The following is a 26,552-nucleotide window of genomic DNA, read 5'->3' as shown; positions in this document are numbered from 1 at the left end:
CTCAAATTAATGTCACATGCAGGCCAGTTAAAGTAATTTAATTCTTTAATGACTTAAGGGGATTATGAAGGGGTTTAATTCAAGTATTTAAAAGCCTTGGAAGATACTGAAACGTTAATCTAAGATACACACAATGTTGGGAGGATCTGGAACAAACTGCCCACACAGCTATGTAGTTGCAGCGGACTCATTACAGTCCTTCATTAAGTACTTAGATATGCAATGGGCTGAACCAACTCTTCTTGTTTCTTACCATTTTTGTTAGTAAGAATGGCGTCGTTTCTGCGATGAAAACAGGAGGTGAATTTCCATGCTTTTTTGACATTAAGGTGGAAAAAGAGGCCTCAACTGGGAGTGGAGCTAAATAAGGCACTTTTTTTCTGTTTTTGTAACACCAAAGGCAGATACAGAACATCCATATATGCAACATTTCTTTTCAAATCTTGCTAAATAATTTGCCAGCTCTGCCCATAGTAGACACTTTGCTGCTGTTCAGAGATCCCTGATGTGTGGATACACACAGATGAGAGGATATAAGGTGTCTTTTTGTTGGTAGTGTGGTGTCATATAACAGCTCAATGATCAAGCTCTCTTGGGAAAAGAATGTAAAATTGTATGCTGACCTACATATGCTGTGTTACTTAATGTTTGAAAAAGCTCTTTGACTTTACAGTAAAGAAAAATAATGGTGCATATTGTTTAGACAAAGTGTGAATTTCATTCTCACTTCTTTTAAATCACAAGTATTAAATTTTTGTCCTTAAGGAAAGGAAAATGCTTACATATGGTGTCAACATGATCAGTGATCATGATGGAAAATGAAATGTTAGAATAACTATTCTCCTGGTGAGCATTACCATATCTCTTTCCCTATAATATTAGGAACAAATATGACAAGACGGGTAGGACAGTTAGTCTTAACAGTCTTCCTACACTGGGTTTGGAAAAGAAGAGTAAAAATGTGTTAACTGAAGAAAAGCATTGTTATGTTTTCAGACACAATCATTTTATTCTCTATGTACACTTTATAAAAGGTTAAAACCACATACATAACACAGTTTACACAATTCCCTGTATAAGTATGGTAACAACGGACAGAAACAATTAATTTCTGTTACAGTTTAGTAACTAAGGACAATTAGATTTCTAACATCAAACATCCATAAGTAATTTAAAAGAAACCACATATACAAAACAGTACAACTTGCCTCAAACATGATCAAGTTTATAAATTATAAAAATATCAGTAGTTTATCACCAGTAACACATACGAGTGGAAAAATAATGGTAAACGTGTTTAAAGGGGTTGTTATACTTTATATTCTGAGGTTTACTACCCTCAGCACTGACACCATTAACATTATGTTTATTCTGAATTTTTGCAAACCAAGCATTACAGAAGATGTCAAGTATTCTAAAGAGCCACCCTAAATTTGTTTGGGTTTTTTTATATAGTTTACTGGCATAAATGAAGTAGAGACAAGAATGCCTGCATGCATAAACAAATAAAAAAAATAATTAAGCAGAAGTTAACCAGATAAACGGACACATTTTGGTTCAAAAAGGTTTCTGTCCTGCAAGTAAATACAATAATGTTTTAAAAACCATTTCATAAAGTATTTTATATTATGTTAAATTTGTTCTAGTTTTGTTTTTAGAAATCCTAGGTTACAAAGGTTTAAGGGTTAACAAGCCCCCAAAGTAAAGATTTAAATATCACCACTTACATGTAAAAGTGTATGTTATATAAACCTTGCTGGTTTCGCAAAATTATTGTGCACTAGGTTGCAGTTTTGTAAATATGTAACAACATATCTCAAGAACTGCAGTCAGGTGTCTGTTACAGATAGTTATCAGCACTTTTAGCTATTCTCTTTGTGGTACTGACATCTCTTTTTCAGATCTAGAACACATGCAGTTTTTTAAGAATATTGTTTTTACAAAACACACTTGGAATCCAACATATAAATATTCATATTTAAACTTTTTCATTGGGTACTTTATCAGTTTATAGGAAATAATCCCATCTATATAATATTTTAAAGGATGAATATAATACTTTAAACTTTTGTGGTACAAACATATTGAAGTGGATTTTTATGTGATATTAATAAACCGTACAGTGCCATAAATTAATAATCTGAAATTACATCCATTCAACATATTAGAAACTTACATTTTAAAATGAAAAACTTTACCTAAGAATATATCACTATTAGTATAATAACTAGAAAACATTATTAATTTGAAATAAAAATTGAGGAAGCATTTATTCATGATGATAGCCAAAAAATTGCAATTTTCCTTAATGAGTCACCACGTGTCCTGCTGCAACTACACACTACAACACAGTAGTGCCTTGACTGTACAAGTTTGCCATTTTTAGTTTACTGCATTACTGGTGCAATGGCATTAACATGTCACGCATAGAAAAACACCCCCCAAAAAAGGAAGAACAGAGGCACAACAAACATGGTAATCCTCAATTAACTGACTTTCAATGAATCAGTCAAATGAGACTGTAACCAGAGAGTAGTATGCATTTTGCTTCATATTCTTGGTAGGGTCAACACGAAGAGTCTGTAGCTTTTATTTTCTCACACTTGCATCCAATTCTATTGGACGACAGATTAAAAAAATATAACATACATGTACTGAGTATTAAAAGTAATCACTTTTAACTACGGCAAAGTCACAGGATTTTATTAGGAAAATGACAATAGCCGTTGCACCAATTTTTTTCTTGAGGAGATCTGACATGGGCAAATTCATTATGCTGATTAACATTTATCATCATCTGGGGTGATGTGTGAAATTCACCGGCTAGAAGCATATGTGGCTACCACTGCAAGCAAACAAGTATTATGTGTAGCGATACATTCATTGCATGAGCGATGCACGTTTTGCACCAGTCATATTATCTTGTAGGATTCAATCCCACTTTCACTGATCATAGACAAGCATGCACCCTATGTCACATGTTGTCTCAGCTCAATCCACAGATTGTAGGGCTCATGTCTGAGTCACGTTTTCATCTAACAAGAGAGCTGTTGTTACATGAGCAGCATGAGGACGTATGTTGTCTTGTTGATGTCAGATCAAGACGGGCCAGCAGGAAGGATAGCGAGGCAGCTCCCAGTGACCTGACCAATGCAGAGCCATGCAGTCAGACTGCAGGAATCACTAGAAGTGGAGTTCTGTAGTGACTTGACACTCCTGCTTAGACCATCACACTTGATCCTCTCCACTGGCTGGTCTGTTGTACACAACTATGAGCATAATATTCTGCATGTTTGCACCAGACGATTTTATTAGGAAAATGACAATAGCAGGTGCACCAACAGTTTTCTTGAGGAGACCTGACATGGGCATATTCCCTTAGTGATGTATCAGTAAACAGCATGCAAGTGTATCATGGTTATTTTTTAATAACACCTTTATCATAATTATGGCAAAATCAAGTATGCAAATCAAAATATGAATACTTTATTTTTCTAAAAAACTGTCATTTAAATAGACTGATGCTTCTTTTGATGCTCACCCTATATGTTTAAAATCAATACAACTCACAGTTTTAAAGAATTATAAACAGTGGCTCTTCGTAGTATAAAGAGCAAAGCAATTATGAAACTACCCATGCATACTACAAGGAAGAATCAGATAGCTTTAGTCGTTCTTGGATGGTGGTGTTACATTCTTCCAAGTGAGGGTGACACCCCTGAAGATCTGCAGCAGGACGATGCCCACAGACACAGTGGTGAAGCCACACAGCATGCCCAGACAGTCAAGCACTCCCACCCTGCTCCATTCCCGGAACAGGACCGCGGAGGCCAGCGTGACCATGCTGGTGAAAGTCACGTAGTAGATGGCTCCGAACAAGTTGGAGTCAAAGTGCTCCAGGGCTCTGTTGATGAAGGCGAATTGAATGAGGATGCTGACCGCCAGCGTGCCCAGCAGTCCCGCAAAGAGGTAGAACGCACCCTGGCTGGAGGAGTCCCCGCGAAACACGTCCTGTGCCGCCAGCCCCAGGCCTTTGCTGCTGGGCACAGTGAAACTGCCGAGAAGGGAGCAGATGCTGACGTACACCATGATGTTGGAGGCTCCGCGCGATGGAGCCATCCAAAATATCAACACTATCAGCAGGAGCAGAACCACAAAGAGGTAGCCTAAGAAGACTGCAAAAGGAGAAAAGCCCCTTAACACAGAGGACAGACACTAAAGGCACAGTTGTGATGACGAGGAATACTTCTGTGACTGTATCAGAAAATAAATCTCCATGACAACAACTGTTTCTTATCACAGCCTATACAATTATAAGTTAGAGCAGATATAGAAAGTTTTCAGCCGAGAGACACCTCAATGCTGGTAAGGTAAACAGTGAAGATTTTAAAGCCTTACCCTTTGATTATACAACAGGATTTTACTGTGATTGTGCTTGTCTCCATATCTGTATGGGGCACAATGGAATCTGTATTTTGTCCTTATCTTGTCAAATATGCATTCAAAAAGATGGAGGAGTGATAAAGAAAATAAATGATTTTTAAAAAATGAAGCATTACAACATTTCCCACACACCACAACCAGCCTGTAAAAGAATCAAGTTAACTTTTAAAGGAATTTCAAATATGCTGGAACCTCACTTACCTGGATCTCCCAGCTTTTCTTCAAGCTCGGCCCTGGAGGTCACATTCTCGGACTTCGGAGTGTGAATAATCAGGACAACTGAGCCGACACAGCTTAACAAACAGCCCAGCTTTCCCAGGACGTTGAGGTGCTCCTGGAGCACATAGGAAGCCAACAGGGCCCTAAAACACAAAACAAAAGGCTATATTATCATGACCAAGAAACAGCTATGTCACAAGATGCCACATGAAATAGGGCTACAAGGAATATCCCTTTTGATTTGACATAAAAACAGCTTCATTCAAGAGTTAAGTCTGACTGACTTTGAAAAACAACTGTAAAAAATAAAAAAGTCTTTTCAGGATACTATTTTAAAAATCACACCTGACCCCAAATAAAGGCTTCATGTTTTCCCCATCTCCCTTCCATAAAAAAACTGTATACTTAGTAGACACTGCCAATAACAGCAGTGTAGACAGGGCTTAGTTTGCACTTTCAAGTTGGAACTGAGGTTTATCTGACTCTGTTTCCTAAGGTTTCAAAAACATTATAAATAACAAAACTGAAATCAAACGCACATTATTAACAGTATCCCCAGATATAATAAAATTTACAAGCACTAAAGGTTTGTTTTCCTGAATCAGAGAGTCAAATATTTGTAATGTAATTATTAAGCTGAACAACTTGAACAGCTATGTCCTGGTGCACTTCCATATAGAGTAAAAAACTGCATATCGTGCTTAAGAACAATAAGAATTAAAGACGGTTAAAAATGGAATAAACAATTCAGCCTCAGTTCTGAGTACTTCCTATGTATTTAATAAATCAATCACTTAGCTTGGCCTGCTCTTAAATGATCACAAATCAGCGGTAACACAACAGGCATAATCAATTTGTAGTATTCTGTGAGGTAACACTAACTCTTGTGAGGAACTCATTCACTTCTTTTGTAAATTTGTTATCTGGAGCAAAATCAAAGAAGAAAAACAAGACTTGCCGGGTTTTCTCGACTTGTTTGCGTAAGATATGATGACAGGCTGCAATAACACGTGAGCATTCCAGGCTGGTGAGTAATTCCAGAAGAAAACCAAACTGGATACGCTACACGTAACTCAAGAAAACAGGCTAGAACTTTTGACTCACCCAAAAGGCACACCCAGAGCTCCTAGTGGTGTAACCAAGACAGCAGGAGCAGCATTGTAGGCCAAGAAATTCCCTATCTGACCTATGACCACTGTTTAAACAAAAGAGCGAGAGATTCTATAGTAGATGTCCTAGTTTGAGAATTTTGAAAAGTCCATAAAAATTCCTGTACAGTCTTATTCTGAGGCCTTCTACTACCTTACAGTCTATTATGACGTGAGGTGTCATCAGCACTCCACTTACAACGAAAACGTCATGTTCACAGTATGTGACTACTGTCTTCAGAACAATTTGAACTTTAGCAATGAATGTGACAGACGCTTCTTCTGCAACGAAAAATATTTGCCAACCAAAGCCTATTATTAAACTTACATACCTGCTAATTACAAGATCATATAAAGAAAGTGAGAAAATAATTTTGAAAGGACTATAATATATAATATGTGCCACATTTTTTTGCAGCTTCTGTTGCTGGAATGTCTACACATTACACTGAAAATAAAGTTAAACTGTATTGCCTTCTGTATATCAACCACCGTACTCCATTCTAGATTTCCATTACTATTTGTTATCACACTAAACCTCATTGAAACTTTAAGATGTACGAAATATTGGGAAATAAAACATTTTATATCTGAACTGAACGTTTTGCATCAAAGCGTAGTAAACAATACAAACACTCGCAGACAGGTTTTAGAGACGGAGGCTGAGAGCAACAGTTCACACGGCAAAAGAAGGAGATGTAGCTCAGAAAATATTAGCAGCCAGAGACTTACTGCACAGTGTTCCACCCCACCATACGTATTCAGTCAAGTATGAGGTGCCTGTGAAAATCAGTGACAGCTTTATTCAGCCTGAAAATCAAAACAAAAATCTAGCGTGCTTAAAATCGGCATTATATAATCAAACGGAAACAGCATAATAAATCATTTTAAAAAAACATTCATAATACAAATAAGAAAACAATCCGCTTCTAGTACAACGAATGAGTTCAGATTTTGATTCCAGTATTATTTTAACGGATCGTACTTATCCACCACTGGTGCAGAATATTAAAATAACATTAAAAAGACAAGTGTATAATTTATACATAACTTAGCATTTATTATAAATGAACTCTTAACTATTTGGTCAAACAAAATAACATTACTTCACTAAACGTCATATACCTCGCTTTTGAGCACGCAATATTCCCTTCCTCTGCAACACAAACGTTGAACCATTAATAAAACTAGATACCACAGCTATACCTAAGCCAACGGACAGTAATGAACTTTTCTCAAGATCTAGAGTCATTTTAAAAAAGTTATTTCAACAAAACTAGCTATAATTTAAAAAAACTCTGTTCGCTTTGCTACAAAATAAAATCGAGGCAAAAAACAAACAGCATATCGTAATATCCTATAATTTAAATTCAGTCCATCTATAAATCAGTGTTAAACTGCAACTAAAGTAAACACTTTGTGTTCCGGAAGCTGAAAAAAGGTTAAAAGTGAGAGAAAACTCAATTGTTTTCTTTTTAGCGCCCTCCCCTGGGAAAATGAATGAATTAATATTATTCAGAGTTTCTCAACCTTTTTTGATTGGGGAACTCATTCTCAAGCAATCACTGTCTGATCAAGTCCATTCATTCCAGAGAAATCTTTCAGTAAATAATCTTACGTAGTAGAAATATATAAAACCTATAACGAGAGCCACATCTATGCATTTTGGGTTGTAAAGTATTATTTCTGTTGTATTGGGAGGTTTCACTGTAGGTCTATATGTTTGCATTTTTTAATAATAATTCCTTACTTTTCTGGAAAGTGCAGAAAACCAGCACTTTTCTGGTTTTCACTCAAAGCGCTTTACAGCTAACAGGGACTCCTCTCCACCAGCACCAATGTGGAGCTTCACCTGATACAACAACAGCCATAGTGCTTCAGTACTTTCACCAACAGAGTGATTAAGCCAGTTCATAGATGGGGATTATTAGGATGCCATGATTGGTAAAGGCTAATATGGGGAATTTGGGCAGGATGCTGGGGTAACCACCTTACTCTTTTTGAAAAACACCCTCTGATTTTTAATGACCCTATTGAGTCAGGACCTCAGTTTTATGTCTTAGCTGAAGGATGGAGCCTTTTTTTACAGTATAGTGCCCCCTACTGGCCCCACTTCCAGCAGCAACCTTAGTTTTTCCCAGGAGGTCTCCCATCCAGGTACTGACCACACTCAACCCTGCTTAGCTTCCATAGAAAGCCAGATGAGAGCTGCAGGGTGATATGAGTGAGATATTAGCAAAAATATTTGAAAGTGTTCCTTGAAGAACTTTAATGGTTATTAAAGCGCAAACGTTGGACAGATTCACTTTTAGTTTACAATCAGTGATATTCACTCTTGGTCCTGGTTGGGCACGGTACACTAGGTTTTAGTAGTAACTTGCCACCTTCATGAGTAAAGACCTGAAAACATGTATAATACAGGTCAATTAAGTAAATAATATATTTAATTAAAGTCATTAATAGCCCAGCTTGGAATAAAAACAAAAAGTATTGTGACTCCTCCACCCCCAGTGTGAAAATGTTATTTTTCATAACCATGCATTTGTACTGAACACTAAATCCTAGTTTCCTTATTCATTTGATTAGATCAAATACAAACCCTGAGAGGTTTGCACAGTAGTGTACACATTGAAACAATGCAGGACATTTAAAATGCAAATAAAAGTAGAGTAAATAGCTTTGGCATTGGGCTAAAGTAATTAATAAATAAAAAGTTATTATATAAGAAAGAAGAAGAAAGAGAAGAGAAGAGTCAGGACATAGTCCGTGGAGAAAAAACTTGCTTCAGCGAAGCTGAATAAAGAAAACAACAACAGTTTTTGTACTAAGCATGAAAAAAGCTTCATAATCACTTCTTTCCTGGCATTTCAGTTTCTGTGCAAAAGCACCTTAAATTAAATCCAATACACATATTAAAGCTTTGAAGACTCAGATCTTTTAACAGGTAATAAAACATCAACATCACTCACCCTGAGCACTTGCACCCCACAAGGCTGCTGTCTGAGTCCAAGGTTGTACTTCCTATTCACTCACGACTGCACAGCAAGACACAGCAACAACCACATCATTACATTTGCGGATGACACCACTATAATAGGTCAGCGATGATGACGAGTCCACTTACAGGGATGAAGTTGTACAGCTGCTGAGGTGGTGTCGTAGCAATAACCTGGACTTGACCGTGAGTTGAACAAAAGAACTGAAATGATAAAGAACCACATACTCACAGCCCACTCAGTATTGAAGAAACAGAAGTGGAAACACCAACTTTAGGTTTTTGGGAATTCACATTTCTAATGACCTTACCTGGACTGGGAACACAGACGTTATCTTGAAGAAGGCTCAGCAGCGCCTCTATTTGCTGAGGTGCCTCAAGTGATGGGGGATGCCAGTACCTAACATCACTTTATTAGCCCTATACAACTTCTTGCATTAGGAATCCATCTTTTCACATACCCCAGCTTGCTCTACATGAGACACAGACATACAGACAGGGAGAGAAGCTTGGGATCAGAGCACAGGGTCAGCCATTGTACAGCACCCCTGGAACAGTTCAGGTTAAGGGCCTTGCTCAGGGGCCCACCAGAGCAGGATTCCTCTGCCAGCTGTGGGATTTGAACCGGCAACCTTCCAGCCACAGGCGCAGATCCTAAGCCACAGAGCCACCTCTCCTACGTTGGTGAACTTATACCGCTGCACCATCGAGAGCGTCCTCACCAACGGGATCACCGTGTGGTACGGCAACACCTCTTCTCAACAGTGAAAGGCACTGCAGAGAATGGTGATCCTGGCCCAGAAGATCATCGGCTGTGGTCTCACAGAGATTAAACAGCTCTATGAGGACAGCTGCCATGGTAGAATTCTGGCCATCACAGAGGACAGTCACCACTCCGGCCATGAGCTCTTCACCACACTGCCCTCAGGCAAGAGATACAAGAGCATACGGACACTTACCACCAGATTCCTCAATAGCTTGTACCCACAAGATTGGAGAACACATTTGGCCATGCCCCTCAGACCACACCTACACCATCTACCTCATTGTAATTGTATTTATTGCACATCTGCAGTCATTGTTTACATGTCTGGATTGTTTACATTTGAACTGTTTACTTGTTCACTCGTACATTGTCCACTGTTTGTTTGTATATTATCTTAATGCACTGTCTGCATTTTGTGTTTTACACTTTTTTAACAATCGAGAGATTTTCTGTAAGTAAGAATTCCACTGTACCAGTACATGTACCGGTTAAATATGGCAATAAAGTTCAAGTTCTACTTTTAAGAATAACACATACAATATATATATATATTTATTGAGTATTCCACTAACCAAAGATTGTATTATATGAAGGGGGATATTTAATTAATACATAATGAAATGCACCCTACTGATCGCCACTGCCTCTTAAAATAACTTAATATGCCTTGGACAGAATTGAAGGAAGGTAAATGCTTATTATACTCTCCTTAAGCACGAAATCTTTTATTGGGCGAGTCCGAGGATTAGCACTCTGGATCTTAAAGTCGTTGTTGTAAAATGTATCAACACTGCGTGCGTCTCTGCAGCAGGTGACAGTAAGGTGAAAAATAAAGCAATGATACATGCATCATTTAATATTCTAGCAATTTTCGATGTACCCGTTCTGTCCTATAAGAGATAAAGCTTACATTCAGCAAACGTGTTTACGGATTGGGGATGACCTCTTAAGCTTTATTCATATTTTCTCAATAACGTGCACAATTATGACAATTGCACAGATAATTTGCAATAGCATGTTGCTAGTGTCTAGGATGCCCTTATTAAAACGTTTAAAAATTATGGACACTGTTTTATTAAACCTGAACATTTCAAGCCCATCTATTAATAGCAGCAGAACAACAACAACAACAAAAAAATGATGTAATGCCCTCTGTCCCTTTAAATTTAGGCTCGCACCCTTTGATGAGTCTACCAACCTTTATCAAGGCTCACACGATACCTCCCCCTTTACCCGTTGTGTCTTCACCCATTGGCTTTGTTTCCTAAACCTCGTTGGCGTACGCGCATGTCAATCATGGTCCAACATGGATGGGATTAGAATGCAGTAGGGCTGGTAACGGGGGAGTCGGTGATTAAATAAGTCAAATTAAACAGGTAAGGTTAGCAGCGTTTTATATGATGGACGATCTGCTCTTGGGGTGTTATTCCAGCGAAAGCAAGAGCGGTAATGTCGGGGGGCACTCGGGATTTTGGGTAGCGTCGTCCCATCCTTTCCGCGTATGTCGGGGACTGTCTACACTTGATGCAGCACCAACATCAACAGCCTGAAACCAGCCGGGAGTAGTCAGGACAGTCAGTGACATTGCTAAAATAATGTAATGATAAATGTGTAGCTGTAGACCACAGCCCTAGTGGCTCGCTGGCGTTTCCTTTAAAGGCCCAGACCTCGCACTTAACCTGTTCAACGATGGTGTCCCCATGTAACTAAGCTACTTGAAATGAAAGTACATTCTGGACAGCCTCGGCGTCTGTAATGCTGTCTTGTTAATAAGGTGTCGGCGTAAGCGACATTTTATGTTGCCAGGTACAAATGCTCTCGCTAGTAATAATATAACTAAAAAGAACCAAGATATGTGAAAGCTTTTGGCGTGTTTGGATTTTAGACATGCACGATGTAAAAAAAAAAATGCAAGTGTCTCTGCATTGCCTGGATGCAATCACCTGCGCGTTTCGAAACTTTAATTTCTTTCCTTACTGGAGGCACACGGAGCACAAATATGTAGAGCCTGGACAGGTGAAAACCTTATTTTTGAGGCCCTTAAGGTGCAGTATAAACCCAAGAGTAGCGAATTAAATTTCTTATAATACATGTAGTACGTATATAGTGTAGTGAGTGTTATTGCAAGGTTTTGCTTTCGGCAAGATAAACTAATATCGTCAACTTGCGTCAGTGAAGCTAGAACGGTACGCGTAATTAATAAGATTTGTGTGGTACAATTTCTCTGTTGTTATAGGATTGGCTGCTAGAGCAGCCAGGGGAGACGAGGGAAAAGATGCCTTCTCCGTCTTTCTCCCTGAATGCCCAGTCAAGGTTTGATTCCAAATGGCTGAAGACAGACTTGCAGGTAAGCGGGTTTTACAGATATTTTGTTTCCTCCCCTACAGTGTGATAAAGGTGTCACAACGATTATTGGCATCGACGATTGCAAGCTTTTTACGCGTTGTGTTTATTTTCTGGGTGAACGAGGAAGTTTTAAAATCAACCTTTTTGCTGCCCTTTAGAGTTAGTCTTCAGCTTGATTGTTAAGCACCTCGACGTTGTTTAGCTTTGAGAAACTTCATCATACAAGGTGGTTCAAACTACTGTAATGGAGTGGCCATAAACATGTTAGCACGGATAGGGAAAAATCAATATTCTTGCCCATTAATCATTTCTAAAGTTCATGTCACGGTCTGGACCTTTGCTTCACACAGGTAGGAATTCTCTCTCTTCATTGATGACCTCTCTGTTGTTTCTTTGTACTTGGACCTGAGTATTGGAAAAACCTGCCACAATAGAAATTATTCTTCCAAGGTGGTGAGAGTAAAAAATTTTAGCTGCAATATTTCATACACTCCATTATTTGTACTGTTTTATTCTGGATTGCCAGAATAAAACAGTAGAAATAATCGGGCAATGTTCGGTGCTGTTTAGGTACAAATGTTTCCTTTCAGATGTTTTATTGTGGTAGTAAGATTTCAGCAAGAAGGAACTGGCAATTTTCTTATCTTTATGGCCACAGTTGTTCCTAAAGCACCTTGTAACTCAGATGAGGCTCAGTATGTTTCTGAAGGATAGCTTTGTGTCTGCTGATGAGAGACAGGAACGTGACAAAACCAAGTACTACTCTATTAATGGCATGTTCTTTCAATTTCAGAGGTTTGTGTGGATAATCTGCTAGTGCTGGCTGTTTACTTCTGAAATTCTGTTGTGCAGGGAAGATCCTCACTGTGAGTCCATGATTGAGTGAGGAACGGAAAGTTGTTGTGTCTCTTGGCAGGTGACTGGCTCATCCCCTGAGTTAGGAACCCTGTGCTCACTTCTCCTGGGTTCAGTAGCTTAGCAACGTCCTCAGAGCCTCACTGTTCCATGTTTTGGGTGGTTATTTTATAGTTACATACCCTCCTTTAAAGGTATCATTGTGTCTCAATTTGATTCTTGTTTGAGATGTTTATTTTATTCTTAATCATTATTTAAAATATGACCTTTCTTATTCATAAACATGCAACCACAAACACAATTAACAGTTGGGAATTTGCAGGACTGAATTGGAGTTAAACAGGCAGAGGGGTCAGTGATCAACGTCACCTGTACATTCAGCTAGAGGAATTGGTGAGAAAAAGAGCCGAGGGGCTGAGATGTTAAGAAGCAGCTTGCCTTGTTTCAGAATTTACCAGTATTGTTTTTAACTCAAAGTTTAAAGGAGCTTCACATGGCAAAAAGTATAAACTCAGAATATTTGTCAAGTAAAGACAAATACTAGGGTATTCTATACTTTCACTTAGGTTATAACTGGGAAACAAAATTTAAATATGGTTGTGAAAAAAGGTCTGATTGGAGATTTGCCCCATATTTCCAATTCTTTGGTATTTTTGTGGATTCTTTGTCCTTTGTTCCCCTTGCTTTATGTCCCTGCAACTTTGGTGTCTGTCCTTTACTCCTTCACACTGAAGTTGTGAACCCTCAACAGCAGAGACATTTCTTAAGTGTAGAATTAACCCCTTAAAATAGCTAATATCTGAATTTTACCAAAAAAAAAAGCTCTTGTCAACTTTCAACTCGGAAAGGGAGAATAAAATAAAATGTTCTGCCATGCAGCTCCTTGTCTGTTTTGGTGTCTGTTGCCTAGTTCCTTCTAAAGTGTGTTAATGCAGGCCTGTTTCATGCTCTGGCAGGCAGCATGCAAGCCAGTGTTTTGACTGTTACTGTCAATGGCCAAGGAATACAGTAGACAGATGTTTACCTACTGTACTTTCAGCAAGCATTTTCAATTCCTTGTCTTAAGGCATCATCCTCAGGTCTTGTGCATCATGAGATAAAGGCCTGTGTAGATGTAGGCCTTTTGATACAAGGTTTTCTGTTACCTTTCACTTTCTCCCTTTTGTAAGAGGATGAGTGATCCGTGTCAGTGAAAAGTAAGTGTGAGAGAGCAACTATGTTGTGGTAGCAAATACGAACATTACATGATGTAACTGGGAAGTTTGGACGACCAGATCTGCAACCCTCTGACTTCCACAGGTCAGAGATGTAACATGGTTCCTAGGCCCATCCACATCATTTAATCGTAATCAGATTTAGAAATTTCACTACAGTATGAAACTAAAAAGGCTTTTGATTTTCTTGATGTGTACTGTAAAATGTCATCTATGGGTACTGTTTTTTAAAAGAAATGTAACCACCCATCTAGCATTTACCAGTGGAGCAGCTGTACTCTGCCTTAGCAAGGTGATTGAGATTTCTCTTTAACTGCCTTACTAAACTTTTAACAAATGATTTCTCCTGATAGCATCTGCAGCTGAAGTTCAAATGATAAATGAAGAGACCATTTCCTTTCTTAATGGCTATGGAGATCCCCTTTTAGTTCTACCGGCTTTTTACGCAGAGTGCTTTTATGCATATTTAATTGGACGTTCTGTTTATTGAAAATGTTGCACATGGTTTCATATTGCTTCACAGTTGTTTGAATAATTCAGTACTTTCTGGTCTATTTTTAAATTGATTATGTCCTGAAACAGAAGAAAAACTGCAAGCCTTGCTGTTTTAGGTGTTTATTTTGTTGTGCTTTTGATGGATAACTAAGCAGAGTCATACTGAGCATGAATAAAAAGGATATTGAATAATTAATGGGCAATTCGTGAAAGGTGTTCTTCATTGAGGAAAAATATTTTGTGTTTGAAATAACCAGCACTGGAATTTGCTTTAGGGTTTTATCTTTAACATAATCTCTCATCACCTTTATCAGGTATTTCTCATTGCTGTTTCTACAACACTCTACAGTGACACAGCTGTGGACAGTAGGTTTATCATATTGGGATATCATTTTTATTTTAACATCACTTATTTGAATTGACGTCACATACTATATATTGTGTAATATGATACTAGTAAGTGTTTAAATGTCATTTTAAACCTTTTGGTTTCAGGCAAATGTTGATCTGTAGTTTTGGGGGAAGTGACATTTATAGCATATGATAAAACTAGGCCTTCTGGAATACCAAATATGGGATCTAGATGCTGTATTGTGGTTTACAAGGTCTAAGGCTATGAATACTTGAAGCTCATTACTGTGGAGACAAGATATAGTACTCGGAATGTTTAGAAAAATAAGAAGGCATCCAGATGACATTTGTAATTTGCACACCTGCTTTTTGTGTCTGTTTCAACAAAAGGTTGAATTCCAGCACATCATTTACAGAGTGAATGTGAACAATATGCATTTCCTGATCATTTTGTGCTTGAAGTGCAATTGAGAAAGGGAAATACCTAATCCATGAATCTATCCAGTTGTAGACCTACAGTATCTTTTCACAATTTTAATTTTATTATTATTATTATTATTATTATTATTATTATTATATAGATGTAAAGTAAAAGATATATGCTGTTGGGTTCCTTTAATTCACAAAGAGGAGATCCTTCTAAATTCAGGCTTGCCAGAAGAAGGCGCTTACATTATTGGACTTTCAGTCTTCTTGACTCTTGCTGATACTTGAAATAAATTAGATACTTATGGGTCTTGTTATAATGCCAGCCTTTCTTTTCCTAAACACTGCTAAAAGTTCATAGCCCCAGTCAGCTGCTCGCTGTATTGCTCTGCAGAATATCCCATGCATGTTTGCTTTGAAAGATATTTGACACAGTCTTGCACAAGGATTAGGATGTGTACTTGTAGCCAGAATTAGAATGGCTTCAATGGTTTCTAATGAAAGACGCGTCTCACAGCACTGCTCTGAAGTGTAGGGTGTGTTTAGTGTCGCATTTAATTTATTTCACCATCTGAAACAGAGATCATGGGGAATAAAATATCAGATGGATTTGAAACTTGCTGTGATGATAGTTGTTTGGTTATTGTTTTTTAGTAAAATTACTGAGATCTGATTAATAAGCTGTATCCCATGGATCATTATTTTGATTTGAATCTACAAATGCAATAAGCTTTCAGTAGATTGGGTGGCTGATAGAACATTTATAATCCACATTTGAAGCTAGTAAATTATTTTTTCTCTTTTGAAGTTTGTTGAGAATTAAAAAAGCTCTTCAATATTGGAAGCTGTGGACAATCAGACTATTCATTCATTGGCTTTACGTACCATTACCGTTTATTAAACGAGCGTCGTTGTTCATAATTGCACATAAACATGAATATTTTGAATGTTACTTGCAGTGCTTGCTGGGATGGACCCTGCATTGGAGGAAGAGGTTGGGAAATAGATAGACTTAGCTGTGTTAGTACTAGACTTCTAAAATGTGTACCCAAGACCTGAACATCTTTAGCTATCTGAGAAAAGCTATTGCTCAATAAGACTTTGTTTTTTTTTCGGTTTTCTGGGCTCTTTCCTGACATTTGTGAAAACAAAAGGCTGTTGAAGAGCAAAGTTGTGTGTGTCTGGGAGACTGTTTGCAGGGTAGCTGGGTGTCCTGTGATCTTTTGATGTCTGTAGACCTTCAAGATCATTAATTCATGATTTTGGAATTGCTTGTAGCAGTGCTATGATTAGAAATGGGATAGTAAAACACCATTGTTTCAATCAGGTTGTACAGAACCCTGTTAGTAAAGATGAATTCTAAAATGGCAGCCTCTGGTTAGTTTCTGTTTGGCATAGTTTGGGGGGGAGCTGTTCTGAATTATTGAAATATATTCAGAACTGGCCCATTTTCTTAGCAATTTTGAACTGGGTTATGAGTAAATGTTAAATAAAAAATAATTACCATTTAAGAAGATTAAATGAATGTCCAGGCATACATTAGGGAAAATGTATTTTTTTTAATGGTTTCAAAATGTGAGTAGTTCTTTCTTTTCTTTTGACCAAGTATAGTGCTGTTCTTGTACGTTTTAAACCTGTTACCCCTGAAGGGTGCGACAGCCTGTTCTGCTGCACATGAGTTCTAATAATGTAGCTGCATGAGATTTGCTGGGCGGCTTGTCACAGGTTTCTCCTGTCCTCCTGTGACCCTGATGGACAGCTAAAAGGAGGCAGAGTGGAGACTTGCCACTTCACCGATTCTTCAGCGTTCCACTTGCTGCTTTAAGACTCGCTGTCAAATGTTTTTTTTGGAATTTCATGTGACCCCCCCCCCCACCCCTACTGCATCTGGGTCACTTTTATAGCACAGTCTCTCTCTCTGTCCTTGAGTTGAAAGCTGCTTTTTAGGTACTGCTGAGGAAGAAAGATGTTCAGTTTATTTGTCATATGCACAAGTGCAATTAAATGCTTATTTGCATGTATGCTCTAATACAAACACGAAAGGAATCACCAAAAACATAAAACACTGAACAGCAGCAGCAGCAACAAGTTAAATATAGAGCTTAAAAAAAAAAGGTCAGACAAGCAGTACGAGAAAAAAAATCAGTGTGAGCTAGAGGCAGAGTTCGGTAATCTGACAATTTGTGGGAAGAAGCTCTCTGAATCTGGAAGTTCGTGCCTTTATGAGATGTAGAATCCCTTCTGAGAATTGAAGATCTGGCTGCAGAGTCTAGGCTGCTTGTCATAGCAGTGGGCAGCACCAGGAAGGGCTGTGTAATGTATAATGTGTGTGCATGGTTTGTGCCTTTGTGTGACATTGTACCTTTCAGTTTACTAATAAAACTTGCAGGTAGAATAGAAGTATGATGTTCTTATGAAAATGAGTACTTCACTATTTGGTAGATTAATATGTACTTACTGTTCAATACTGTGAAAATCCCTGTGAAGACAGGCTTGAAGAACGCTGGTCTAAAGCTGCCTTGAACTGGGGCTGTAACAGTGATAGGAATTTAGGGCAGGCAGTCCTCTTATCTTTCAGTACATGTTGTGAAGGCATGTCTGTTGAGGCATAACTCCAAATGTTTGCAAAACAAAATTAATTGGATGTCTCACTCTCTCCCATCCCTGTCCTAAACTAACTTTTGATTCAGTTTCAAAACTTCCTGGATCCAGTTTACTTGGTGACCTTTTTTATGTAAGTGAAGGACAGACTGAAAAGTGTTTGCTGATAAGCGTCTAGACCAAAGACTCTTCTTGATGCTGTTATGCCTGACTTTGAATATGATCTGTTGTGGACACTTGGCAGCTGTTTCAAGTACAGTATATTACACCTTTATACAATGTGGAGTAATAAGTATTTGCAGTTTCTTATTGAAATATTTATGAATTTGACTTTTTAATTCCTCTAAGCGCCGTGTTCTTAGAAATAAATCACTAGGTTCCTCAGTAAGAGATTTGTAAGTTCCATTAAGGCGAAATCACCTTGTACACCCTATTGCTTGCCTGTTTCTTAAAAGCTTCTCTCCACCAGCTGCATGACTTATTGTTGGCAAAATTAAACGTAGCAGTAATTGTTTCCAGTGTTTTGCATTAAGTGTAACACGTTTATTGACACTTTTTAAATGGTAAATGTGGGGAAAAAATATGAATGCCTTTTCTTTTGCAGCGTATATTTTCTCCAGACGGGTTATGTGAGTTATGGAACGAGTTGGTAAAAGATGAAGAAATTACTTGCAATGGGGAAGAATCTGCACAGCCAGGTGAGGCTTTCACTAATTCTCACTAGTGATGACAAAGGGTATTTGCTCTTGATGTCAGTACTTACTGTATTGGCCCATTACAAATAGTGTTTAAGGATGTGTTTTAGAAACTACAGTATGCGGATACATCTCACCTCACCCTAAGGTGGCTTACTTGTAGACTTATATTTTACATGCACAATCCTCTAAAGATTCAGTGCAGATCAAAATAATCTTTATTCAGGAACGACGAAGTGATTAGAAATGTAAAAGAAAATGGAAGATGTGTTGATATCCGACTGTCGGTATGTTGGCACCGGATAAAATGAGGACCAGTTTTTACTACAAAACATTTATGAATGAGGTGAGGCCATGCAGCCCATTGTGGGCATTTGGCTGGCAGTAGTTTAATGATTCAGGAATTCTATCTCCTATCGCAGTGGTTCTCAGTCTTTCAAACACAATGCCGCACTTTCTGTTTACCCAGAACTACAGGACCCACCTTAGCGTCTGGGCTAATAATTATGAGCATGATTTTTTTTGCAAATGATTGAATTTCAGCTGCGGTTTGTGAATGTGATCTTACATCCATGAAAAATATTTCTTTAATTTAAAAAATCGTAAAGACACGTTGAAGGTAATCCAAATTCACGTTGGTATCTTCATGAAAGGTTTACTCAATGGTTTTTATTATCATACTGCTGTGAATGCATCGAGAGTTGTCTATGGGGAATTTGCTAGCTAAACTTTTGTTTCAAAGAATTTGCTGGTTTGCCGCAAATACATGTCAGTGACTAAAACACTGAATATCGGGAGAAGCATGATTATAAGGCGAATGCTCGTTTATACTTCTAAATTGCTGTAACAAACATGGCCATGTGGTTGGAAAAATTTGGTACGCATCTCGAAATCGGCTGTGTATAAAAAGCTCTCTCACCCCCATTGGATCCTCGTATGCCCCTCTAGGGGGCTGTGACCCACCAGTTGAGAAACCCTGTTCTAAAGCATCCCACAGAGTCGGCTTCACCAGCTGAATCCCAACCTGACCACCTACTGGGAAGAGGAAGGGTCCTGTTATCTGTCTGAAATTTCTGTTGAGTTCACATTTATGCGTGTGCATCACCATAAAGACCTGGGTAAAGAATGTGGATTGGCTACGCATATTCAGTCATATTGAGGGTGGTCGGGGCTTAGTCGGAAAAGCAGTTTTGTTAGCTCGCATGAGAATGTGGAAGTGGGCGTATATCATCTAGGAAACTCGCAGTACATCCTAGTGTTTATCCCCACGAAGAGTTGGCTTGTACTGTGTTAAGGTATGTGCCTGGCACACGGTAACCTGGATTGGTTTTATCCCTCCCAGAAGACAGCGTGGATTGTGTTGGAAGCCAGAAGAAGGATGAGTCTAATGACAAGGAGAAGAAAGAGGAAGAAGAAGCGTCAACGTCTGTCCATCACTCCATCATTGAGACATGGGACTGGGGCCGGCAGCCAGGTAGGCCACGCACGGCACTTGTATGGCACAACCGGGCCTCCGTAATTGTTGAAGCGAAGGATTGTTGTTGCTAAAAGCTGCTGCCATGTTGGATCGACTTAGTTTTGCGACTGTCTTAGTTCACCAGCCCTTGCTTTCTGCCTATGCTCCTGTAAGACCATAACTGAAAGGCCATTTGACCCATCTGGCTTAGCTACTAGTAGCTAATTGATCTGAGGATCTTTTACAGCCTTCTTAAAAGGAAACAGGGATGGTTTGTTGCTTGTTCCAGACTCCCACTGCTTTTTGCAGAATCAAAGTGCCACCTGAGTTTTAAATCTCCACATAGTTTCCATCTGGTTTTTCTTGCTTGTTTTTTGTTGATTCTAAAGAGGCCGTTAATGTTGCATTTGTTTGGTTTGGTGATTTTGAATAGTTGAATCAAGCCCCTTTGTATTCTTCTCTGTTCAAGACTAAAAAGGTTAACTTCTTTTAGTCTATGTAGAAAACATTCCTGAGCCTGCGAACGGACCAGTTACATTTGCCTTTTTAATTGCTTCTTCACATTGTCTAGGTTTTAGATTTTTAGAAGAATCTTTTTCAGACGTGGCGTTTCCCATTTTATACTTAGTTTTTTCTACTTGCACATAACACTTGTACTTGTCTACATTTAATGTAAACTGCCTGGTGTCTGCCAATGTTGCATTATGTCTATATAATTCAGATTTTTTGAATGTATTTGTTATGGTTGGCCATTCATCATCTTTTTGTATCACTTGCAAACATGACATTATGCGATTAGAAAGAGGCATTACAAATCCTTTTGGTTCTCTGCTAATGACATCATGAAAGCTAAATTTCCTGCAGCCAGTTGCTTGCAGATTGTCTGAATAGTTTTCATCGAATGTTGATATCACATAGTTTGTCATGTCTTATTTTCCAGATGTAATTCTTTGTCAATTTACCAGGTTTTCTTTAGTTGTATTCATTTTCCATTTAAAAGAACTGAAGTATTTTTAAAAGTTTTATTTATATATTGATTTTTTTTCCTTCAGGTAGCTGGAATAAATAGCGATACTTTATTTAGAGATTGGATTATTTACTGTTTCCCCCTTCCATTCTTCTATTATAAGTATATTCTTAGTATAGTTAAGTTCTGTATGAAGTCCTTTAAAATAAAACAAATCAGTGTCTTATGATCCACTGGAAGTGCACAGAATACATTTCTTCCTAAGTCTTGGATATGTGCAGCATCTAAATTCTGGTCTGTCTTTCCATGTTTGCTTTAACTTTGACTGTGAGTCAGTTGGTCCAGTTCTGTGGCTGTCCTGGACCATGGTTGCAGTCTCCTGTCTTAGACCAGATACATATTCTTTGTACATATGCTGTAATGGAGACTAAGCCTTAATGTGTACCAGCTATTTACTTGCCCTCTAGAATCAGATAATGGGTTCCACCAGGTGGCGCAGTACTTAGCTGTTGGAAGAGCAGGATTTCCATGTTGATTGTGCAGAATGCTGCAGTAGATTTATTTCAGCCCCAAATATCACGGGAAGACGGGGAGCTATAGCATTCTGCCAGCTTTTCGAGATATTCCTTGGTTTTAATGTTTAATTCTGTTTCTTCCTCTTGAGGCTGGTTTTCCATCTGCAAGGTTGACCGACCGGACTTGGTCACCTGGCACTGTCCTTGCGTATTTCACCAGCTGGGCCGTTAAACAAAATGACCCAGATTCGTTTTGCATGCTGCTGTGATCAGACTCATATATTGGGGCAATGACTAGCTGTGTGAAAGGAAACCGTGTTTTTTGTGCATTTTTAGAATCCGGTGGCTGAACTGTTTCTAATTTAGCTGAGAATGGAAGTCCATGAAACTTTGATAAATGAAGTCATCTTTCTTTGCTGTGGTTTCTTATACATCTTGAGTGTTGCCGATTTAAAAATGGTGAGATCATGCAGTGTTTTAGGAAAGTTTGCTCCAGCTCGGTGTGATAGTTGATCTTCACTTCATGTTGGTGAATCTAGCTAATCGATACCTAATATTAAACATCAGATTACTTTTGGTTAAATTTCAGCTTCAAATGAAATTTTTTCAACAAAAAGGCATCTTCCAAGATGATGGATGTGAAAAGCTTCAGGATGCAAGTCTCTGTAGGCTGTGAATGGATGGAGGCTGGTACATCTGTCATGGAAGTCTTAGATATTGTATTTTAGATTGATTAGCTTTGATTTGCACCACGTTTCATCTTGGAATCGGTGTGTTCAGAAAAGGAATTCGAAGCTGCTAAATGCCATTTTATCGGAATATTTAATCTAGTTCCTAGATAGATCTTGCTTGTTTGCTCAGGGAATACATTCAGTATTTTTAACTCCTGTTCCAGGAAAATGAAAATCAACTCGACTTGGCCAGAGTGAAATTTTGTCACCTAGTATTTAGATTGCGACAATTAATAGAACAGGCTGTATATATCCATGCGAAGCCCTGGCTAATAATAGCTTGTTGGTTGATTCCGAGTCGATGGTTAGAGAAACCTATCCATGTGTTCCAGTAATATTAAGCCACAGGACTGTGTTTACTTACAGAGTAAAAACATGTTGCAACACATGCGTAATGAGCCAGTGTCAACATTAATACATGGAAATTATGACCTGAAACCATGTCTTCGTGATAAGTACTGTAAGGCCTAGTGTGCTTTTGTTGTGTAACGTTGTATTTGCTGTCACACTGCAAAGAATCCTTGATGCTTGTGAAGTTCAAGAAAAAAACTGAAGAGCAAACTTGAAGCTGAGATTTAATAGAACTAGTAACATTTTTCACATCTTTGAGGATCCCTAAAGTTCTAAAAACTATCACTTCTGGTCGTAAAGCTCTGTTTTTAGAAGAGCATTTGTCTTTAACAAAATGACCCCTGTCAGTTATTTCGTGATGCTTTCAAAGGTAATGATCAGGTACCGCTTCACAGTAATTATAGCTCACAAATCTAACCTAATGTCTAACTGAATGTATAGTATTATTTTATTTTGCATGTTGGCTTTTCCTTGTTTATTTTTCCCACACGACGTTGTCACTGGGAAGTGCTCAGTGAGCATGTGACATCAGGACACCTTTTCCTTCTCCAGCTCCTGAACGGATACAGCTGGGCTCTAGAGGATGGAGTTCTGGTATCTTCCTCCTGCGCAGGGTAGCACTGCTGTTTGTGGCCTCTTTGTCCTTTTTATAAAACCAGCACTTCTCACATAATTTCCCCGTATTCTATTTGTCTGCCTCTGATGTTTTGGCCTGATGAGGCTAGCCCTTGTTTATCGGGCACGCGCTGAGGGGGGGCTGTTTTCAGTGGAGGCTACTCTTATAGCCCGTATATGAGGTCTTGCCTGTAAATTTAGGGTGAATTTTATGGCTATTATGTGGCACTCCTGATAAACCCCCCCCACAAAAAATATTTTTGTCCTTAGCATATTATTTGCCGTAGGCCTCTTCCCTGTCCATGTCTCAAATCCTGGTCAGTGTTGCACGTTATTTCTGCAGGGAGTAAGATGTTTATGGCCAGCAGTTGCACTTGTCACTGCATAAATGGAACCGCACCAAGAAAATATCCGTATTTAATGACAATCCGGTGCTGTCTTTGAATATGCCGATCATCCTTTCTCTATTACTTCTACCCTGTGAGTAAAGTTTCTCTTAATGTGTTTGTGTCCCCTGCCACACGTGCCTGCGTGGGGGGAGGTTAGGGATCTGCACAGACTGTCTGCAGGAGCTCTATTTTTATACACCCGCAGTCTGGGCCTTGACTTGACAGGCCTGGGTGCTCGAAATCGGAGGACGTGGTTGTTTTCTGTCTGCAGTGACCAGTTTGTTTACGGCTCGGTCTGGGCGGGGCTGCAGGGTTATCTCGGGAGATAAGGAGCTGTCAGTGCATTTTGCATGGAGACAGGGGAGGCGGTTTGGTATGCACTGCAGCTGAGATGTGCGCCAGTGCAGTTGGCTGGGTTTTACCCACTGTGTGAAATGCATTCCGCTATGAAAATGCGTCAGCATGCTTGTTTAATGAAACGCCGTTTGAGTTCTGTATCTGCATGTCTTTAGGCCTTTTAACGTTATTGGTTTGTTACAACTCGAGTCTTCACACTGAATCAGTATTTTCTGCCCCACGTGTATTTATACTTGACTTGCCCTTTTTGCAGCTCTACAGGAAATGGTTATTCCCGTAGGAAAACGGTTTCCTCTCCAGAATGACCATTTACTGTGTTCCATAACGGCTTTGTATTTGGGGAAGTTGAGGTGGTGTTCCTTTTTACGTTTTTTTATACACAGCTTAATTTAAGCACTCAAAATTCTCAGGCTTAGAAAATAGTGTAGTATTTATATGCGAAAGGCATAAATAAATGAATTTCATATGGATCACTTTTATTATGGATTTTTCTGTATACATACATAGTGTTGAAGTATTGAATCAAAACAGTTACTGCGTGGTTAGTTTAGTACAGCTTGAATAGAAACAGATTTAATAAAAATGGATACTTCTCTACATTATTTTAATATACTGTAGTATTTGTAAGATTGCTGGAGGGTCATACTTTCTGTTCAGTAGTCCTGGGTTGGAATTTATTGGCAAAATTTAATATATGGTCCCTTTTTGGAATAAAGGCTCATAGGAACAACTAGCTAGCTGGGTCAATCTAAGACTGTGTATGGTCACATATTATCTTGGCTATAGTTACAATTCAGAAGGAAAATAATGTTTTCAAGGATTTTTCATTAAGGATGAATATGTATCTGGTCTTGGATGTCCTTGCTCTACCTCCAGTGTTTCAGAAAATTCAGGATTGTAAAGTGTGGGTGAAGTTGTCTTTAACTTCATTTTGGAGTAGTATAACTTTAAATTGCCCTACCTCCAAAATAAAGGGATAAAATGATCGGTTTCATAGGCTCCTTGGCAGTAAGCCATGTTCTTGTTATTAAAATACTTTCTCCAACACTGTCAATGTTTCACATTTCTTGACACAGTGCAAAGTCATGTAGGCTTCTCCTGTACTTTGTCAAAACCTGGCATACTGACGGCTACTGTTTTCTGGCCTTTCAAAAATCAGGATTGGTCAGAATTTAAAAAAAAGCAGGGCCTTCTCTTGTCTGTGTTAAGTGTTAGAACTGGGGCATTTTCTCGGTGCTCCAGTTTCTTCCCATTTCCCATGCTGGTTAAGCTCTAGGTTGCCACAACCCTTACCAGGGTTAAGTGTCTTTCTCATAATGGGTGGACAAATTGAATGTCTATGGTATTGATTGTTAAGGAAACAACTATTGGAATGAAAGGGATGTTTGCAGTTTGGTTTTGGGATTCTTGTTGACTTTTCCGATGCTTAACATCTTGATCTTTCTTTTTGGTATGACGGGCATTAACTGCTGTGAACCTAATGTTGTACTGGGCGTTTTGTAAGCGAGACCCGGTGTTTTACAGGAGATTACTGCTAACTAATGTCTTCTGTTGAATCATGCAAGCAGTTGCCCTGCTAAAGGGCTTCAGCAGCCTCGGGCTGTGCCTTGGGCATCTCTTGACGGGTTTCCCGGCTCTCTCCGCCGCGCAGACGAGAGCGAGCTGAAGGAGTGCCTGTTGGTGCTGGTGGATGACCAGCAGAAGCTGGCGGCCGCCACGGCCAAGAGCACGCTGTCCGCGGCGCGGCTGCGGCAGAGGCTGGCCATCCTGGAGCGCTACCTCATCGCGCTGAGCCGGAGCATGCGGGAGGAGAAGTACAAGGCCCGGTGGAAGAGCTCGCCCAGCCCCCCGCTGCCGGCCGCTGACAAGAAAAGGTACACCACCCTGACCGGCCTCGCTGCTGCGTCCTGCCACTTTACGGCCCTCTGATCTAGTGCTCTTCACCCCAAAATCAGAGCCCGTGTTTGTTCCCCCGAAAGCCTCCAGCGTAAGATTAAAAAGTAGTTTTAAGAGGTACACTTGTTGAGAGGCAGCTTTGTGCTTTGGGTCACAAAAATAGTTCATTTTTAATACGATCAGCATTTCATAAAACATGTAGGTTTTTTAATTATATCCTAGCATTTTTTAATATCCTGTGATTATATTTTCAGCTGTCCTGTACAGACAGTTGAAATATCAAGTCCTTTGTAGAATATGGTATTTTTGCACTTGATGGACCTTATCTGTAGCCTACTGCTTTGAAAAATAAGAAATGAAATAACTCATTTTTTCTCTTGGGGCAAATTTCTATGTTTTCTGTGTGTGCGTGTTTGTGTGTGTGTGGGGGTATTAATGAGAGGGGTGCATTCATGTGGTTCCTGTGATCGCAGCTCACGGCCTGCTGGGAAGGGGGTGGAAGGCCTGGCCAGGGTGGGCTCCAGAGCGGCGCTCTCCTTCGCATTCGCATTCCTTCGCAGAGCATGGAGGTCAGGTAGGCTTTTGACTGCACACCGTGCCCCATAATTACAGTGCACAGATATTTCGGGACCCGAGACCTCCTTCATTCCACGTGATAAAACGAGATCAGCATTTCACGAAAAGCAAGGCCTTCACTTAACCAAAGCAAACCTCTGAGGAG

General features: G+C 39.2%; 2 protein-coding genes across 14 annotated transcripts in view; one reads left to right on the top strand and one right to left on the bottom strand.

Moving 5' to 3' along the window:
- Positions 1 to 981: 981 nt before the first annotated feature.
- Positions 982 to 7,260, bottom strand: nipa1 (NIPA magnesium transporter 1). Of its 2 annotated transcripts, XM_088598476.1 has the most exons (5): positions 6,936 to 7,260; positions 6,543 to 6,590; positions 5,767 to 5,857; positions 4,645 to 4,805; positions 982 to 4,175 (listed from the first exon to the last, which is right to left on the bottom strand). In XM_088598476.1, the coding sequence occupies exons 1-5, from the start codon at positions 7,060 to 7,062 to the stop codon at positions 3,667 to 3,669; spliced, it is 936 nt and encodes a 311-aa protein (XP_088454602.1). In that variant the 5' UTR covers positions 7,063 to 7,260; the 3' UTR covers positions 982 to 3,666. The 2 variants fall into 2 exon arrangements, with proteins under 2 accessions (XP_088454602.1, XP_088454610.1); XM_088598484.1 differs by lacking the exon at positions 5,767 to 5,857 and having other exon boundaries at positions 6,936 to 7,071.
- A 3,557-nt stretch (positions 7,261 to 10,817) lies between these two features.
- Positions 10,818 to 26,552, top strand: part of herc2 (HECT and RLD domain containing E3 ubiquitin protein ligase 2) — an 80,385-nt gene continuing 64,650 nt past the window's right edge. For 8 of the 12 annotated variants that reach the window (XM_088598404.1, XM_088598395.1, XM_088598369.1 and 5 more), the window contains exons 1-6: positions 10,818 to 10,947; positions 11,808 to 11,918; positions 18,464 to 18,557; positions 19,897 to 20,028; positions 25,587 to 25,809; positions 26,305 to 26,405. In XM_088598404.1, the coding sequence (XP_088454530.1) occupies positions 11,847 to 11,918; positions 18,464 to 18,557; positions 19,897 to 20,028; positions 25,587 to 25,809; positions 26,305 to 26,405 (622 nt within the window). In that variant the 5' untranslated portion in view covers positions 10,818 to 10,947; positions 11,808 to 11,846. Of the gene's footprint in view, positions 10,948 to 11,807; positions 11,919 to 18,463; positions 18,558 to 19,896; positions 20,029 to 25,586; positions 25,810 to 26,304; positions 26,406 to 26,552 lie in introns of those variants that run through there. The other 4 variants (XM_088598442.1, XM_088598386.1, XM_088598462.1 and 1 more) reach the window with 2 other exon arrangements.

The sequence above is a fragment of the Lepisosteus platostomus genome, chromosome 2 (assembly GCF_059453375.1).
Source record: "Lepisosteus platostomus isolate fLepPlt1 chromosome 2, fLepPlt1.hap1, whole genome shotgun sequence".
Taxonomy (NCBI): domain Eukaryota; kingdom Metazoa; phylum Chordata; class Actinopteri; order Semionotiformes; family Lepisosteidae; genus Lepisosteus; species Lepisosteus platostomus.
This window is presented reverse-complemented; position numbering and strand designations above follow the sequence as displayed.